General features: G+C 35.3%; 1 protein-coding gene across 1 annotated transcript; it reads right to left on the reverse strand.

Moving 5' to 3' along the window:
* Positions 1-5151: 5151 nt before the first annotated feature.
* On the reverse strand, positions 5152-14241 carry LOC123536161 (molybdate-anion transporter-like). The gene is made up of 2 exons (XM_053529222.1): positions 12778-14241; positions 5152-11242 (listed from the first exon to the last, which is right to left on the reverse strand). The coding sequence occupies exons 1-2, from the start codon at positions 14105-14107 to the stop codon at positions 11211-11213; spliced, it is 1362 nt and encodes a 453-aa protein (XP_053385197.1). The 5' UTR covers positions 14108-14241; the 3' UTR covers positions 5152-11210.
* Positions 14242-20272: the final 6031 nt, after the last annotated feature.

Consider the following 20272-nt stretch of genomic DNA (forward strand, 5'->3'; position numbering starts at 1 on the left):
CTTTATATATACATGGTAAAACTAGGACGCGTGTTGATAACAACATCACTGTCATATTATAGTTCAATGAACAAACTACTTACTGGTGCTGAGGTTAACAGTTTTCTGTAAAATATTCAACGGGGGTCATTTTTCTATGGGGGTCAAATACTTTAATTACACCGGCATATATACATTGGGTTTTTTTTCGAACTGTAAGATTAAAATCATTATGAATAAAACAAAGCAAAAGATAAATTAGTGTTTATTTTATAATATGTCTGTAAATCTTCCAAAGGGAAGTATAGTACAAATCTGTGTTGATATTTTACTCTTTATTTCGAATTTTCGGACACTTGTCCTTTTTCCATATTCTTGAAAAAGGACAAGTGTCCGAAAATTCGAAATAAAGAGTAAAATATCAACACAGGTTTATTTTATACATGTCATTGATATGGGCAGTATTATATAGTTCATAACGTTATTAGGAAATGAGTGTATCTGTATGAACTATTTTCTAACCCCCATTTGTTATATCTTACAGATAGCTGGAAGGTGACTCGTGCCTTTGAAGTTAATCGTAAACTACGAATAATAAGTTGTTGATGGTATTTAAAACTTTCAACAAAATCAAGCTATGCCATCATACAAAATTCTAATTTTACGATTTTAAATGTTTTTTTTTACAAAGTTACAAAACACACTAAATAAATATCTACACGTTTGTGTTCTTATAGATGCCATTCAATCATTTTCTTAAAGCGTAGTTTGTTTTCTTTTTTTAAATGGGGCCAGGAAGCTGACCTGTCATGTCATATTTACTGGTCCGCCTAATTTTGTTGTAGGTGTCTGTGGTTATTGCCGGCCTAAAGAACATCAGACGCAAAGCTCCTTTCAAGCCTTGCTTAGTAGACTTAATTACCATTTAAAGTTCTAGAACAGTGGAACATTTCTGGTTGCGTTTTGAAGTTTGAGCCGTGTAAAGGCAGAGTATATCCTGGTTATTAAGCACCGCTTCATCAAACAGACAGCTCATACGGCGGCAGAGAAGTTGTAAGATAAGTATTGCTGTTTTAGGGATCCAAAGAGACTGCACAGTGATCAGTGACGTAACTGCTTTAGCAAAAGTAAAACATGTACAGCGCATTATCCTCTTGGTGTAATGGCTATACTGGCGTTTTTAGTCATGCAACAACGTCTTGTGTATGCTTAGAACATGAGGACTACCAGAAAAGTGACTGGAAATGAGTGATTTTATAGGCTTTTTTTCACCACACTGTCTCATAGTTGGCTGGCATCCACGTTTAGCTGGGAATTTTTAAATTACTTAGGGAATCGAGCGAAAACACATTCCCCCATCTTCAGTGCTGTTATATTTTCTAGTCCTTTGAATTATGGAGTCCATTCAACAGATGTGTAATAGAGTTCCGCTTAAGCCGGTGCTAGAGAGGTGTTGCACATTTCATTACCTCTCATGAACAGTCTCAATCAAACCGAGTCTGCTATTATCCTTCTAGGTTGCATTCTATTCTTCCAAAGGATCTTTTTACAGATTTTATTAACTATCACAATAGCAAGTGTCGTGTGTCTCCCCGTACTTGAATTCAGTGTTGTTATATTTTCTGGTCCTTCGGGATCATGGAGATACATTGTATGTAATACAGTTCCACATAAGCCGGTGCTAGGGGGCGTGAGGGGTGTTGCACTCATGGACAGACTCAATCAAACCGAGTCTGCTATTATTCTTCTTTGTTGCATCCCATGCTTCCAAAGGATCTTTTTACAGATTTTATTCTAGAAGTGCCATTTGAACAACAAATCCTAATGAGAGTACATTTTTATACCTTCAACTTTGGTGTGTGAATCCTGAATTTTCAAATAACAGGAATACCCTGTTAATACTCTAGAGATCACATTTTCTACCTGATACTTAAACTGTGATCACTTACTGGTCATAATGCTTGTTCAAAATTAAATCTAGGTAACGTTTCATACAGGGCCATTCGGTGTCTAAAACTAGGACACTCGTTTAAATCTAAGACAAACATGATAACATCCAAGATAGCTTATTTTCTATCGGATCGTCATGAAATTTGATCAGAAAGGTTGTTTCTATAAATTCCAGATCAAGTATGAAACCGTGTTATGTGGAATAAGAAACTGTTCACCAGTTAAATCATAGAACATATTTGTTTACACTGCAGTGGGCACATTTTCTATCTAATCTGACTTTCTTTAAAGATAGTCATAATGGTTAATGAAATCTGGGTGAAAACAAGGCCAATAAATAAAACCACAACAAAATTTTGTTAGCACCACAGCGACCACACTTTCTACGAGGTCTTCACATTTTATGAAATTTTAGGTTAAAGACTAGGTCAATTCACTGAAAACCCCTTTGACACTAATGATGCCAAATTTTCTATCTGATCTTCATGCAAGACACCGTCTTAGAATGTTTGTACTTATGAAATCCAGGTCAAGGTAGAACTTGGTCACCGAAGGTAAAAGGTCACAGGTAAAATAAGATAACCTGATTTTATGATAGTTGATTAGTGCCGTTTCATTTGTTTACCTCGGTGTCCCTGCCAGGTAAAAACAGAAAACTTAAAATAGGTGCTAACATTCTCAGTCTATCTAGATTTGTTCATACCCATTTGCTGAAGTACATGTAGTTTATTTCATAATTCCGTCTAACAGTATTTGGCTGTTTTAATTTCTTCACAGTAGACACATCTTATTTAAGAAACTGGTGTGGAGCTATTATGGAAACCAGAGATAATTATCAACTTCAGAGGTTGATATTGTATTGGCTGAACTTGACAGTGACCTGTTCTGGGTAAGCTATTAATACAGGTTGAATACTTATGTCCCCCATCATCCATGATTTTACCTCTGAAACTACTGCTAGGAATCTTATCTGTAGCATCGTTTCAAGTATGTTCAAGGGTTCTTCATGGCACCTTTTAGGGGCCACCTAGAGTTAAAATAGAAAAAAAACGACTTTAACAACTTCTTCACTAACGGCTTGATGGATCACTGGACTTGGTCTGTAGCTTGATGGATCACTGGACTTGGTCTGTAGCTTGATGGATCCCTGGACTTGGGCTGTAGCTTGATGGATCACTGGACTTGGTCTGTAGCTTCATTGTAAGTCCCATCCCAATTTTGTTTAAATTGGAGCATTTGGCACCTTTTAACTAACTAGACATGGAGAAGTAACTAATGGTACTATGGGATGGGACATTAATGTCACATTTTAAGGCCAAGATGGCCAATATTGATTTTGATAAAATGTTCTCCAAAATGAGACAAGTTAAAGATACTGTGATAATTTATTTTCAGCGGTACAGAATGGAAGACAAGCAAGGTGCTTAAGCAAATAACGAATACATGTCCCAAATTTGTCCAGGTGAGCTAAAAATTATACAAACAACAGCAGTATAATACAAAATATCCTTTATTTCTTTTTTAGAATTCTATACTTCATTTAACAGAAAAACCAGTGTTAACAAAAACCCCACATTTTGTAATAAATATTACAATTAATAATTTATAAACAAAAACATATATAATTAGAAGGTTGTTTCCAAAAACAAGAGGGCCCTGAAGGCCCTGTATCGCTCACCTGAAGAATGTAGTTCAGTAGGTCACATTCATGGTCACTGAAGTCAGTTTTAAGATCGGTGTGCAAAACTGTACATGTCATCCAATTTCAAGGCATTCTGACCAAGTTTCATGAAGATACAGTCATAAATGTGGCCTCTAGAGCATTAACAAGCTTTTTCTTTGATTTGACCTGGTGACCTAGTTTTTGTTCCCACCTGACCCAGATTTGAAATCGACTTTAAGATCATCAAGATCAAGTTCTGACCAAGTTTCATTTAGATGTGGTCATGAATGTGGCCTCTAGTGTTAACTAGCTTTTCCTTTGACTTGACCTGGTGACCTAGTTTTTGACCCCACCTGACCCAAATTTACACTTTTCTTAAAGATCATTAAGGTTAACATTCTGACCAAGTTTCATTAAGATATAGTCATAAAAGTGGCCTCTAGATTGTTAAAAAGCTTAACCTTTGATTTGACCTGGTGACCTAGTTTCTGACTCCACTTGACCTAGATCTGAACTTGACTTGAAAATCATCATGATTAACATTCTGACCAAGTTTCATAGAGATATTATCATAAATGTGGTCTCTAGAATGTTAAAAAGCGTTACATTTGATTTGACCAGGTGACCTAGTTTTATGACCCCACCTGACCCAGATTTAAACTTGATTTAAAGATCCAAGATTAACATTCTGACCAAGTTTCATTAAGTTATGGTCAAAAATGTGGCCTCTAGAGTGTTAACAAGCCTTACCTTTGATTTGACCTGGTGACCTAGTTTCTGACTGCAATTGACCTAGATCTGAACCTGACCCAAAGATCATCAAGGTGAACATTCTGACCAAGTTTCATTAAGATATGGTCATTAATGTGGCCTCTAGATTGTTAACAAATCTTGATTGACTGTGACCTAGTTTTGACCACCTGACTCAGATTGACTTGACCTAAAGACATCAAGATACATCTGACAGTTTCATGATAGATAATGTGGTCTAGAGGTCTTCCTTTGATTGACCTGTGACCTAGTTTGACCCACCGACCAGATTTGATCTTGACCTAGAGATCATCAAGATTAACATTCTGACCAAGTTTCATTAAGATAAGTTCATAAATGTGGCCTCTAGTGTGTTGACTGGCTTTTCCTTTGATTTGACCTGGTGACCTAGTTTTTGACCCCACCTGAACCAGATTTGATCTTGACCTAAAGATCATCAAAGTTTACATTCTGACCAAGTTTCATTATGATATAGCCGTAAATGTGGCCTCTAGAGTGTTAACAAGCCTTACCTTTGATTTGACCTTGTGACCTAGCTTCTGGCTCCACTTGACCTAGATTCGAACTTGATCTAAAGAACATCAAGGGTAACATTCTGACCAAGTTTCATGAAGATACAGTCATAAATGTGGCCTCTAGAGTGTTAACACGCTTTTCCTTTGATTTGACCTGGTGACCTAGTTTTTGAACCCACCTGACCCAGATTCGAACCTGACCTAAAGATCATCAAGATTAACATTCTGACAAAGTTTCATGAAGATATAGTCTAAAATGTGGCCTCTAGAGTGTTAACAAGCTTTTCCTTTGATTTGACCTGGTGACTTCATTTTTGACCCTAGATGACCCAATATCGATTTTATTTAGAGTAACATTCTGACCAAATTTCATTACGATCGGGCAAAAATTGTGACCTCTGGAGTGTTAACAAATTGTTGACGACAGACGGACGGAGACGGACACAGGGTGATCACAAAAGATCACCTTTGAGCACTTCATGCTCAGGTGAGCTAAACAAAACACATGTCTCCCTATGCATTAAATCCTTCAACCATAAAACCAATAACATGTACAACTTGGCTTGGTACTAAGCCTTCCTATAGTCTTAATAAAGTCTAACACACAATACAGAAGTAGCTGGGTAAATTTTATTAAGGACAGATTTTTAGGGGGCCATAACTCCATAATAATCAGAGCTGAATGTGTTGCAGACACAAACCTGCACTTCATAACAATCCTTTGTTGTGAAGTTTTGTAGAAATTGGACGCGGGGTTTAGGAGTCGCGCCAACAAGAAATTTTGATTTTATGTATAAAAATCAAGTGCCTTTACTCAATTAAAAACATCTAAATGTAAAAACCATCCTTTATGCGCAAACTAGACTTGACACTTATCAATCCTTTGAAATTTCATTCAAATGCCCTGACAAGTGTTTTGACCCCCCGTCTGATGGAGTTACAGACAGATTAGACAAAATCCATCTCACCTAGTCAGGGGAGGCATAATTATTCAACTATCTGTAGTACTAATATCATGACAGCAAGAAAAACCAGTATAATTCCAATTCTCCAGGCATTGGAACTTTTGTACAAAAGTTAGCAATAGTTTTCTTGATCATCAACAAGAAAACTGTTACATGAAGATGATGCAGATTTAAGTAAATCCAGATGATGACATTAAAATCTAATGATGTTATATACATGTACAATGAGACAATCTGAAAATTGTGGGTCTTTAGAGGCTAATGCCCTTTTGTAGGGGACAAATAAGATGACCTACATGCACAACTGCATTTCTGACTGTAGATAAATGACTAAATATTTTTTTTGAACATATGATTAAATGCAGTATTTATTTATTTATATTTTTTATTTGGGTTTTATGGCGCACCAACACAGTATAGGTTATATGGCACCAAACAGGACTACAAATTTTGGTTTCTCATCTCATTTACATCGAAATAAAAACATGAGGTATGAAATCAAAATTTGCATACCTGCTGGAATCACAGAGTTATAGCAAAACCAAGTGTTAAGACCCTATAAGTCGCCTCTTACGATCATGCAAGGGTAAGGCAATGGTTCCAATTCTTTTCATACACAGATCGTCCCAGAACCACAAGGAGCATTATCTATACTACTGATTAAATGCAATTGATTAAACATTATGTTTACATAATGACATATATAATGAATTTTCATTAATCCTTGAAAATTTCCCTAAGGTCAGAACATTCATCTGTTGAAACAGTTATCTTCAGAAGTATATCAATTTCACGAAGTTTGTCTTATAAATGGTGCTTTTTTTTCACAGTTTCATCATCAATTTTAGTCTTAACAATGTTGCTTTTACCTATCCTTGCACCTTTCTAGGACTAGGGGTGGTCTATTGTGTTCTGATGGACCATCAGCCAAATTGTAGAATTCTTCAGGGATGGAAACTCTGCTATTGTTTTGTTTGGTTGTATTCTGTGTTTCCAATGTAACTTCTTACAGATTTAATTAGTTTGTCTAGTAAGAATAAATATGTAAAATATCAATGCAAGAATTTAACAGGAGCTGTTTGTAAAACACACATCTCCCCCCTAATGGCCTGTCCGAGATTCTTGGGTGTGTGATTTTCAGTTTCAAGTATGCTGTGACCTAGCCTTTGACTGAATGACCCGAAAACATTAAGGGGCATTTGGTGACTACAGTCATGCTATGAAGTTTACAGGCTGCAGGCCCAAGTATTTTCCTACAGTTGTTCCTAAACCATTATTAATCTCAAGGGTATGTGACCTTGACCTTTGCCCTCCTGACCCCAATACAGCAGATCTACTGATTACAGACAATATTAAGTCTATGCATTCACTAGCTTGTGTTATGAAAACAAGTTTTAGTATCAAGGACACAATGAACCTGCCCTATAAAGTTTGACAGTCCTTGGCCAAAGTATTCTCTACAGTTAATGATCAGAATCTGTTTTAAATCTCAGAGGCACTTTGAATTTGTCCTATAACAGCCTAACCTGCCAAAAAACACTGGCTTTTTACTGACCATAGACAATCATACAATGAAGTAAATGGACACAGACCCAAACATTTTCCAGTTACGATCAGAAATATATTTTAGTCTGAAGGTGACACACTGACATTTGGCCTTAACTGATCCAAATACCAATATCAAACACTGATCTTCTGATCACAGACAATCATTCTATAAAGTTTGACATGCTAAAGCGTTTTCATTACTGATTGAAAATTGTTTAAAAGTTAAGGTCACTGAGACTTTGACATTTGACTTACTGGTCCCAAAAACAATAGGGTAATCTAATGATCACTGGCAAACATTCATGACCATATTAATCCAATTATTGATTGGAAACCAAATTGTCCACTGACAGACCTACCAACAGACAGACTGACCAACCAATATGAACAAAAACACATAGTACCATAAATAATCCAAAATAAAATAAAACTACAGATAAAAAACCCGAGAGCATTTAAGTCTTAAACACTTTATAAGAATGAGAATTTATAAACATTTCTATGTATGCAAAAAATTTGTTTCCTTAACTGGCTGTCACATTAAGTATGCATCTGAAAAAATGTGTTCAAAGATCTTAATTAACTGTACTAAGCATTTTTCATAATTTGTAAACAATCCTCAGTGAATAAATGTAATTATTCAGATTATAGGCAAGCAGAAAGCTTCTTTCAAAATCACAATTTGCATTTACCCTTGGTAATGAATACACAGCATCTTATTTCCTCATCCTGGCTATATTTGAAAGAAAGACAAATTAACACTTTTTATCATGTGAAAAGCAATAATTCCTCACTGGCATATATTATACTGCAAAACTACCTTCATATGGTGAATTCATCCTATGATTACAGTGCACAAAGAAAATATACATGTACAGTTGTGTACCTTCCTAGTACAGTTCAGCATTTTCAATTAACTGGAGCCACAAATTGGTATTCTGCATTTATATAGTTACAGATCATGTATTCTATATGCTGCAACATGTAAATATTACAGACATCTATGAGTATTCATGCATTAAGTAAATCTTGCATTTTTTGCCTTAAAAGAACAAATTGTATTGATTGGAATTACACTGAGGCATAAAAAAAAATTATTTCCAGTATCCCGACCTACCCTAAATTTTTGGCACGACCCTAAATGTTTTTACGGCCCTGGAGAATACTGTTTTTGCAAAACTGCACTTTCTATGCTTTAAACATGGTCAGTGATGTTAGAAATCAACTTACTGATGCTCTAAAGGCATACTTATAAGCAAGCTGCAAACTGGAATGTGTCTGTAGGACACAGGGTGTGCCCCCACTGGTACATTTGTCACAAATAAGGTGCAATAATTCAAATGTTTGCATTCTTAAAGGGGTATAGCCTCAACAAACATTTTATATAAAGGATTCATTTATTCTTGGCCATATACTTTACGAGTATGAGCATCATAAAAAATCCACTATTTTGGCTATTTCAAGGGCCATAACTCTTGTAACTAGCGCTAACATCTCAAGAAGAATGCCAAGTGGGCAAGGTCACATCATGATAAAGACTCATGCAAGGTTTCAATACTTTTTAAGCTAGGCGCGTCACAAGGTGAAAATGTGCATTTTTTACTTTTTCAGGGGCCACAACTCTGGAAATAGGGGGCGGAGCCAGACAGAAAATAGTAGGTGCGCAAGTTCATATCATGATAAAGAACCATGCAAGGTTTCCTCAGTTTATATCAGTTACTTTTTGAGCTAGGCACTTCACAACTTTTTTCGAATGGATGGATACACGGAAAAGACCAAATCTATATGCCCTCTCCATTGAGTGGTGGGGGCACAAAAAGTAATACCTAGCAATCCATACTAAACAGAAGCATAAAGCACTATGAGCTTAACAAACAAAATATTATTTTAACAATTCATTGTAACAAAATGAAATGACTTGGACCAAGGAAAAAAGAACTTTTTAAATAAAAGAAATTTCATTAAAACAGAATGCACCATTATCCTGTATCTAGTAAAACAGTTCTTTTTAGCCTGATACAGTTCACGAACACTGCTGATATACAAATATCAAACATATCAAAGTAATTGTACATGTTCTCTATTTGTTGTAGAACAATTATTGCTACCCAAAAGGTTGCAAAAAAAAATAATCCCAATAACACAAACTAATTTAAAGCAACTACATGTATGATGACAATTGCATCAAAATCCAGTGTTTCATGTAAAGACAACGAAAAGTTACCAGTAAGTGACAAATGCCACTGAAGCAGAGGGCCTTTGTCTGTTGGTTGTTGGTTATGGTCCTTGCTTGTGACCATGACCTTGAGGGTCAGATCCGACTGCTGGGAACAGCATATCTCACAAGTCAAGATGCTGAATATTTGTATAAAGTTTCACTAGAGTATCCCTTAAATTGTTTAAATGTTATAGCACAGACACCAAAGATATTGGATGGACAGACGGACAAACTGATATACAGTAAACATTGATCAGTCAAAGTCACAAAATGATGAGCAAAATACTTTAGTTATCCAGGATTACTGAGATCTAAACAGAGAAAATATAAGGAAAACTAGAGTTGTCACAGGAGTGACGAATTATACCCCCACAACTGTCACAGAACTAAGCCAATGTCAAAGCTGAACAAACTTGACCTTTGACCTACTGACCTCAAAATCAATAGAGGTCATCTGCTGGTCATGATCAACCTCCCTATGAAGTTTCAAGATCCTCGGCCTAAGCGTTCTCAAGTTATTGTCCGAATAAGGTTTAAATGTTCTGGGTCACTCTGACCTTTGACCTTTGGAACTCAAAATCATTACATGTCATCTGCTGGTCATGATCAACCTCCCTATTAAGTTTTGTGATCCTTAGTAAGTCCCAAGCGCTCTGAAGTTATTGTGCGAAAACTGTGAGTTTAAATGTTCCGGGTCAATGTGACCTTGACCTTTGACCTACTAGCCTCAAAGTGGAAGGTGACCTGTATTCAATCATGTTACACCTGTGTACAAAAATTTATGATCCTAGACCCAAGCGTTCTCAAGTTATCATCTGGAAACCGTTTATCTGTTCCGAGTCACTGTGACCTTGACCTTTGACCTACTGATCTCAAAGTAGAACTTGACCTGTATTTCATAATGTTACACCTGTGTACTAAAATTTATGATCCTAGGCCCAAACGTTCTCAAGTTATCATCCGGAAACCATTTAACTGTTCCCAGTCACTGTGACCTTGACCTTTGACCTACAGACCTCAAAGTCGAACTTGGCACCTGTGTACTAAAAATTATTTAAATCGGTCAAGCCTTTCATGAGTTATCATCTGGAAACCATTTTACTTTTCAGGGTCACTGTGACCTTGACCTTTGACCTACTGACCCCAAATTCAAGCTTTACCTGTATTTTCTGATGTTGCACCTGTGTACCAAAAATTATTTAAATCGGTCAAGCCTTTCAAGAGTTATCATCCGGAAACCATGAAAACCAACAGACCGACCAACCGACCGCCAAGCTCACTCCTATATACCCCCCCCCCCCCCAAACTTCGTTTTGTGGGGGTATAATGACTGTGGACCACAAAAATTGCTCAAGCTAGCCCAGGTCCTCAAGCCGTCAACGGTGAAGCAAGCAGTGTCTCCCTGTTCTGACATTTCATTAAACTATATGCCTCATTTGTGTGCCTCCCTTGAGGTTAAAACAAACAAAATACCAACAACTGCCCACATTATCCACTTCAATTGTGGACAAAATACCAACAACTGCCCACATTATCCACTTCAATTGTGGACAAAATAAATTATAAGCAAAATGGAGTAAAAATCAAAACCTAACCAAATTTCAACTGTCAAACCTGATTCCATTATTGTTTGCTGTTGATAAAAAGAAATGAACATTTAAGATTTAACAACAGTACCTATTTCAGTAAAACAAAGAATATACATATAGTGTTGTTCTTCACCCTAAAGGCTTTTCAATAGAAAGATTTTAAATTTTTTGTTTGGTACAACAATGGCAAGTACTCACAACACTATCAATTTCAATGCATTTTCAGACTGACACACCATAAATTAACAAGCATTTTCCACAAGACAAACAACAGAACAATATTTCTTATAAAACAAAATTAAGCAAAAGGTTAATATCATTTTTTTTAAAACATTTGTACAAAAATTATTTGTAGTTAGTGTAGACATCAAGCACTGTTGGGTAAATAGTAATTTTAGGTGAGTTGTAAGGATTAATAGAAAAGTACCCAGAAAATATGCATCAGTTCTGCAATACAAATATTGTGCGACTTTAGTATAAAATATTGATCTGTGATTGGACTGATGCAAAGCTATAATGATCTTACTACATACTACATAGTATCATTTTGCACTTAGAATTGTTTTGTAGCCTGAGAAAAATTAAAGATGTACACATGTACATGTTCAAGACTTTTTTATTGTGTCAACACACAATTCAAAGACAAAAGGTATTAGTAATACACACCAGGTATGAAATTTCCATGTAAATACATGTATAGCAAAGCACTGATGTTTTAATTTCCAATTTCCATTTTAATTTTATAGTCTGATGTAAAAAAGTGAATTAAATTCTAAAACAGTATGCAATAAAAACACTTTTTTATTTACTAATTTTCTAAGAAAAGCATAAACTATGTACAGCCCTTGGTGCCATATTTATAGTCATGATGAATTGAATATTAGGCATGCATAATAGTTCAATAAATGTCTACCCACTCTTAAATTATCCTGCAGGACGTGACAGTGAACCCCTTCCCAATGTTTTAATATTATTAAAACATGGTCACACTGAGGTCAAAATGACCGACTATCTAGCGTCATATAAGTGCCACTGAATTGTCCTTCCCTTTTCACCAACGTTTTTATCATGTTTATGTTAAGTACATATCAGAGTCAAAATAATATATAGCAAAACCATGTTGTAAAAGATTTAAACCAGATATATGCCGCACAGAATAATTCAACAGGACTACATCCTCATGAAATTATTCCACAGGCACATAACTTCTTTGTCGTGTTTCAATATATTAAAACATAGATCTGCTATATTCCATAACTTAAGTGAGAGGTTATTAGCTTTCAAGTACATATTAAATAAGTTTTAGAAGAATTCAAACCTATTCATATCTCTCTGTAGACAAACTAATATAGTTAAAATCACCAAACTAAAATGCTAGTAAATAAGAAGGACATGCAAAGAATTTCTTCTACAGAGGCATTTATATACAATTTTTTTAAAATGAAAAAATGATAAACATCTATTTAATTCATGGTGCTTTAAGCTCTAGTATATCTGTATTCACATTTGTAAGAAAACCTTAAAATCTCTAAAAACAGTAAATAATATTCTCCTTAAAATATGTTATGAATATGCTCACTTGTCATTAATGGAGAACTTTGTTTTAAGCTTTCATCTTCTTTTGCAAGTTTGAAAAACCTTAATCCACACAGCAAGGACAATGTAAGAAGTCCAGAACAAATCACGAAAATCATTCTGTTCCCGTGTTTGAACATATCTTCATGTAACAACATGAGCACAATGCATGATATAAGATTTATTGGAACTCGGAACCAGTTCATTATACTCCAACGATGCTGTTCTGGAATGATATGGCTTCGTAAATATCCCATCGCGGGAAAATAAATACCGACTCCGAACTGGAACATACACAATGCAATGAATGAGAGATTTGGGTTCCGGCTTTCTGGGTCTGTAGAATGCACGCATAACAAATTAGCTAACAGAGCAATTCCGCATGAAGATAATAATAAAACTGGAACATCGATATGTTTACTAGATAAAATTTGAAACAATCCTTGCCCCGCTAAAATGCAGACCATAAAACATGAGAAAACTATTCCTAACGATGGTTTACTAGGATCGAGAATCGGAGTCCAAAGGAAAATGATGATATAAATAACACTTTCAACAAGCGCTTCAATAACGCCTACCATAAATATCATCTCACTGGACATAATTCCCTTGAATCCATCAGCACAAACTTTCTTAAATTTCACTTTGCTTCCACTGTAGTTTTCAATCCAGTGTGTAGATACTAAAATTCCAGCAAATATGAGGAATGGTATGGCTAACATATATGGTGCTACAGGTCCCATATAAAACCATTCCGACACAATATTTGTTACTATTCCTGCAGTCACGGCAAGAACTCCATTCCAAGTTGATGCTTTAGCAAATGTTACAGCTATCCATTCCTTTGGAAAGTCATGTGTCTCTATATGTTCGTGTACATACCATGCTTCAAATGCAGAGAACAAAACTGAAGTAGCCACACCTCCAATCACTCTTCCAAGAATCAATATCCCATAGCTTCTTGACAGTTTCAACAAACAAGATACAGAATAAAGGACCGTGAATGAAAGACAGAGCTTCTTTCTGCCAAACTGATCAGCTGCTAGAGGTGCCCACATTCCAATTATCACTGTAGACGCAAACCCAAACACGTATAGTACTGCAATTTGTTCTTCTTGAAATCCGTAGTATGAATATAACTTGTACAGGTATGGTCCCTGCAGCCAATCTGCGAACATGGCCGTTAGGTAAGCAGCAAAATAACCTCTTTGAAATTTGAGAAACTGCGGGTTGTTTCCTTCCGACACATCTGGTCTTGTTTTGTATGCCATGGCTTGCAGGACTACAGCAACCATACCAAATGCAATAAAACATCCATACACAATTACCATCATCTTGGCGATGTTTGTTTCAACTGTTTCTACAGAAATATGCTGTAGCTAATGCATTGGTTCACAATCTGTTTCATTCACAGTCTTTATTTGCCTGTTTCATTTGAAAATCTGAAAGAAAAAGAACAAGAGCCGTCACAGGAGATGGCGTGCTCGATTATTTCGATGCTGGATAATTAATTTAAGTGAAACTGGGCACATCTGGGGAAGCTGCCAGCTGTCACTGAAGTGTTTAATGACTCTAATATCAGTGTCAAAAGTATTAAGTAAGAAGAGCGATAAAGTGTATCAAAACATTAAATAAGTATAATTCTCAGCCAAAAGGGGGCATAGTGCATGAAATATTGGTGCAAGAGGGATGTACTTTGTGTCATGATGTGGGTGATGATGTGGAACAACTACTTTAAGTTTGAATCAAATCCATTTAGTAATAATTCAGCTCCGAGATAGAGTGAAAGTGCACAAAACTTTAACCTAAGTAAAAAGGGGAGATAATTCATAAATTACAGGTGCTAGAGTTATGGTCCTTGTGTCTTATGATGTAAGTTTAATGTTGAACAACTATTTTAAGTTTGAATCAAATCCTCTCTGTAATAACAGAGATATAGTGAAAATGCATTAAAATTAACCTTAAATTCTAAGTAAAAGGGGGCATAATTCATGAAAAATTGGTGCTAGAGTTATGGAACTTGTGTCATATGATGTGGGTGATTTAAGTGAAACAACTATAATTTTAAGTTTGAATCAAATCTATTTAGTAATAACTGAGATAGAGTGAAACTGCACCAACACTTTAACTTGAAATTCTAAGTAAAAAGGGGGATAATTCATGAAATATCGGTGCATGAGGTATGGCCCTTGTATCATATGATGTGAGTGATGATGTGGAACAACTATTTTAAGCCTGAATCAAATCCTCTGTGTAATAACAGAGATATAGTGAAAATGCTTCAAAATTAACATTAAACTCTAAGTAAAAAGGGGGGAGGCATAATTCATGAAAAATTGCTGCTAGAGTTGTCATATGATGTGGATGATGATGACAGATGTGGAACAACTATTTTATGTTTTAATCAAATCCATTTTGTAACAAGCAAATTCGATGAATTGGTATCCCCCGCCGAAAGGGTTTGTGGTGAGGAATGGCAAAAAAATATATCCGGCAAAAAGTTAAGGATGTTAATAAGAAGCAAATAATTTCATTAGTCAAAATCAATTTAACAGAAAACAAATGTTTAATTAAAGAGTACATAATAAATGTATGGTACTTTGATCCTGACTAAAGAATTTATTTTGAATGGGATATGCTTACTGTAATAAGCTTAGCTTTTAAAATTAAATGCAGTTAATTGAAAATTGTGAGCTTGAAGTTTAACTGGAACAAAATATTGTCTTTGAGTGGTTTGGCACCAGGTGTTGCTGTTTAACATGTACATTTGAACTTAAAAGAACACCTTTAAGAGAACACAATCAAGTAAGATATTTTGAACATGGCTGAGTGGCATTAGGTTTGTGCAGTCACAACTTAACATGTTGAAGGTTTGAACAGTCAAAAAAAAGAAAACAAGAGGGCCAAGATGGCCCTATATCGCTCATCTGTTATCATTGCACTTAAGGACAAGAAGGTCAAAAAATCATAATCAAGATCAATCAAAAGAATTATGAGAAAATATAGTTGAAATTTTCTTAAAGTTACTTCAAATAAAATTATTTTCAAATCAGGCCAGTAGTTTCATGCCCGAAGGATTACATCAGAGGAGCATAGGAGCAAAATTTTGACTGATGAAGCCCAAAGGACAGGAACAACAAAGGGAAGAAATTAAAAATAAATCTAAGTCCTCAGAAAAAATATCTAAGTCCAAAGGACAGGAACAACAAAGGGAAGAATTTAACCATAGAGAAAAATATATTCTTACAAGGTACAGATAGGTCAAAATACACCTAAAAATTGGAGGTACCATCCATGTTATACCACAGAAAAGTGGTCTCGGCTTTTCCCTATGGCCAATAATAAAAAAGTTACTAAATAAGCTTTTTATAGTAACATAAAAGGAAAGTAATTGAAAAACAAGAGGGCCATGATGGCCCTATATCGCACACCTGTTATCATTGCACTTGAGAACAAGAAGGTCCTCAGAAAAAATATCTAAGTCCAAAGGACAGGAACAACAAAGGGAAGAAATTTAACCAAAAAAGAAAAAAAAATTCTTACAAGGTACAGATATGTCAAAATACACCTAAAAATTGGAGGTACCATACGTGTCGTACCACAGAAAAGTGGTCTCATGTCCTTACTGCCAATAATAAACAAGAGGGCCATGATGGCCCTATATCGCTCACCTGTTATCATTGCACTTGAGGACAAGAAGGTCCTCAGAAAAAATATCTAAATCCAAAGGACAGGAACAACAAAGGGAAGAATTTAAACAAAAAGAAAAAAAATTCTTACAAGGTATAGATGTGTCAAAATACACCTAAAAAGTGGAGGTACCATCCATGTTGTACCACAGAAAAGTGGTCTTGGTTTTTCCCTACGGCCAATAATTAGAAAGTTACTAAAAATAAGCTATTTATAGTAACAAAAAAGGGAAGTAATTAAAACAAAAAATATTTTGTAAGTGAACAAAAGAAAGATCTGCCAAATAAATCTGTTGACATAAATGAAATTTCAGATCAGTATCTTCATTAGTTACGGAGATATACCCATTTTAATTTGAAATAAAGGGAGGTAATTTGACATAAAATCAGTCCATAGTTATCTACCCTGATTGTCTCAGTCCAACTAATGACAATAATGAAATTTCAAATGAGTCCTGTAAGTACTTACTGCTATAAATTCAGTTTGATTAAAGTCAGGGGAGGTAATAAGATATAAAATAACTCCGGAACCTAAAACTGGATCTGACAGATTCATCATGGAATCCAAGATTTATTGTTGTTGAAGATATTTTGCAAGTCTGTATCAAATCAAACCATAAATGAAGTCTCTATATGGCTGCAAAAGCCAAAATAGCACATTTTGGACCTTTAAGGGGCCATAACTCTGGAACCCATGATTGGATCTGGCCAGTTTTTGAAAGGAACCGAGATATTATGCCAATACAAGTTGTGTGCAAGTCTGATTAAAGTTGATTGCAAAATGTTGTCTCTATCGTGTTCACAAGCCAAAAATGGCAAATTTTGGCCCTTTAAGGGGCCATAACTCTGGAACCTCAGGGTTAGACACTAACTTATTTGAACAGGGTGCAGAAAGCAATCTCTACCTTTTAAATCTTGGGGTCCTCCTCAAGTTTTGGGATCCCTCTTAATATGATATATGAAAACATCACAACAAATGTCAAAACAAGTCGGGAATTCTTATTTCAAGTTTATATCACATAGATGCTTTACATGCATGCAATCTCTAAGCATCTGTTAACTGCTGATTTTTTATTATTCAGGACCAGCACTAACTTTCCACCTTAGGTACATACAGATTTTAACTGTTTATTAGCAAAATATTTTTACAATTTTTTTTACAAAATTAAATCTTTTTTATTTACTTTGACCAAAAAAAACAACATACCCCTGACAGCACACCATTTTTTCAATTTGGGTTTCCCCAAAAAATTTTGGGGATCCTCGGGCCCCCGGACACGTTATGTCTAACCCTAACCTAGGGGGATCGGGCCCAGTTTTCGAGAAAACTAAGATATTACCAATACAATTGTGTACAATTTTATTAAAAGCTGCTGTAAAATGGGGTCCTTAAATTTTCAAGCCAAAATGGAAATTTTGGCCCTTTTAAGGGCCATAACTCGGGAACCCATGTGGGACTGGCCAGTTTCGAAAGGAACTAAATTTATCCCAATGTGCAATTTTGATTAAAATCAATACAAAATGTGGTCTTTATCTTTTCACAAGGAAATTGGGGGACGGAAGACGAGGGACGAAGGGCGTCAAAAAAGCTCCCCTGTAAAAAATACTCCAGTCAATTCAGATTTTACCATTTACTCATTCACAAAAATTATATAGTAAATACTAAAAATGCCAAAAAAATTATCTTGAGCCTGCCCCGATTTTCAAAACTTCTGATGAGGTAATCTTTTGATCCAATTTTCTGAGAATCCTTAAAAGGGGTTTAGGAAAAACAGAGTGGCCAAAAATGGAAGGTTTAAAACCCTTTGCCTTGATTGGACCTTGCCCTTGAGCGACTGGTTGCGACTCAAAAGTTCTGACACAGTCTTGAAAGGTATCTTTTGCCCAAAAGTTTGAAAAAATTTCCTTTGGGGGGTTTAGGAAACGAGGGACCAAAAGGAAGGCAAAACCATTGCCCTGGATTGTACTTGGACTTGATCCAACATGGCTACACATGAGTTTTGCACATCTCTTGATCAGTGTTTTTTTCATTTTGGGGGGAAAGGGGGGGTCGGGTGCCCTTTGGGGGGGAAAAAACGCAAAAACTAAAGAAAAGGGGGGGAATTTTCATTTATTTTTAAAAAAACTATATTTTAAGTTTTTTATTGAAAAATTCAGGGGCCCAAAGAACTTGTGAACATGACATAGCTTTAAACAATGAGCATATCAATACCAAATCCCCGAAAAAATTTTTTAAAAATGTAGAGGAAAACATCAATTAGACCCCAAAAATTTACAGCAACTTTTGGGCCCTTTTCCTAAACAGCGTTTTGTCAAAATAAAAAGGGGCCTTCGATGATACTGTTTAAAAGGGGAAAAATTTACTTCAACGTATGATGTAAACAAAATTCGAGATACCGGGGGTGAACTTTTTTCTATATGAAAATAAAAAACTAATGAATAATGTTTTAAATTCTTGGCATTTTATTTTTTTTTTATTACCTGTTGGGGGTGTTTTTTTTGACCCAAGTTTCATAAAAATCCTTTCAAGGGGTTTAGGAGATAGGGAGGGGAATTAAAGTGTACAATGAAGGGATGGACTGAGGGGAAAGTCAAGAACTGACAAACCCATTCCTAAATCCACCCAAAGGGGGGAAATTCCTATAAAGCCCAAAGAAAAATTACTAATTAGCATAAAATATCACCACTTATTTTGTTAATTTAAAAAGATATAAAATAATCGGCAGGGAACCGTTTGTTTAAAATCAATTGCCCACATTTAGTATTTAACGTTTGTGAAACCCCCTGAACCGAATTAAACGGCTAACGTATTGTGGAAAAAATAAATACCCTAAAGTTTAAATGGGGGATAAGCATGATTTTTCGTTTTTGGGCGAGGGTACCAATTCCGGGGATTCTGCAGTTTTTATAACCAAAAACATGCGCTAACCCTATTCTAGCATAAAACGCATAAAAACTGATAAAATGAATACAATGTCACTCAGCTTTATTAAACTTTTGAGAAATGCCCAGGAATGTTCAAGTTGTTTTTTTAACGCTGACATCATTTCTTTTTGGGATTCCGTTTTGGGGCCGAAGACAAACGTTTTGCCACCGGCTATTCTTACGGCTCTCCCGAAAAATAGTAAAAACCCGAAATGTCTTTCCCCTACGCAGTTTGTTTTAAAAATACATTGTACTGAAGTCTTTCAAGTTATATATTTTCAACTTTTCCCCAAAAATGACATGTGTGATAAATATGTTAAGTGGAAAACAGATTTTACAAAAGTAAAAATTTTGCATGTTAACTGAAACATATATCAATAATTCTCAATTATTTTTACTAAAGGCCCTACTTAAAAAAACTTGGTCAAATTTTAATGTTTTCAATTTTAATGAGTATGTTTTTACATCTCATCTGTACAACCCAATCTTTTTTGTTTTTTATTTAGAAAAACAAGAATACAATTTCTTTTTTTTTTTTTGGAAAAATTTTCATTTTAAAAAAAATATTTTAAAATGCAGTTGATAAATTTGTTTTTTTAAAAAATCTTTTGTTTGTAACAAAGCAAAGGAAAGCAATAAAATTAACAAAAATGTGTTTTAAATGGGGGAAAACAATAAACCCCTGCGGGCTTTTCGTAAATTTTTAAGGGAGATCGAGGAATAGGCACCCGCGGGGTTTTCACATTTTTACGGGGGGAGCCCTAAAATAGCCGTGAGGCATTCCTACGGGACCCTAAAATAGCCCCTTCCCTAAAAAACAAGCAATTGAATAATTTGAAAGTGGTCGACTTTTTTGTCTTTCGAGTTCATCTCAATACCAGTACC

This window comes from Mercenaria mercenaria, chromosome 17, assembly GCF_021730395.1.
Source record: "Mercenaria mercenaria strain notata chromosome 17, MADL_Memer_1, whole genome shotgun sequence".
In the NCBI taxonomy this organism is placed as follows: Eukaryota; Metazoa; Mollusca; class Bivalvia; order Venerida; family Veneridae; genus Mercenaria; species Mercenaria mercenaria.

Coding starts and splice junctions, on each gene's coding strand:
- LOC123536161 (XM_053529222.1), bottom strand. CDS start 14,107: ATGATGGTAATTGTGTATGGATGTTTTATTGCATTTGGTATGGTTGCT. Junction 11,243..12,777: donor AAGTTCTCCATTAATGACAA/GTGAGCATATTC, acceptor TTTTATCAACAG/CAAACAATAATGGAATCAGG.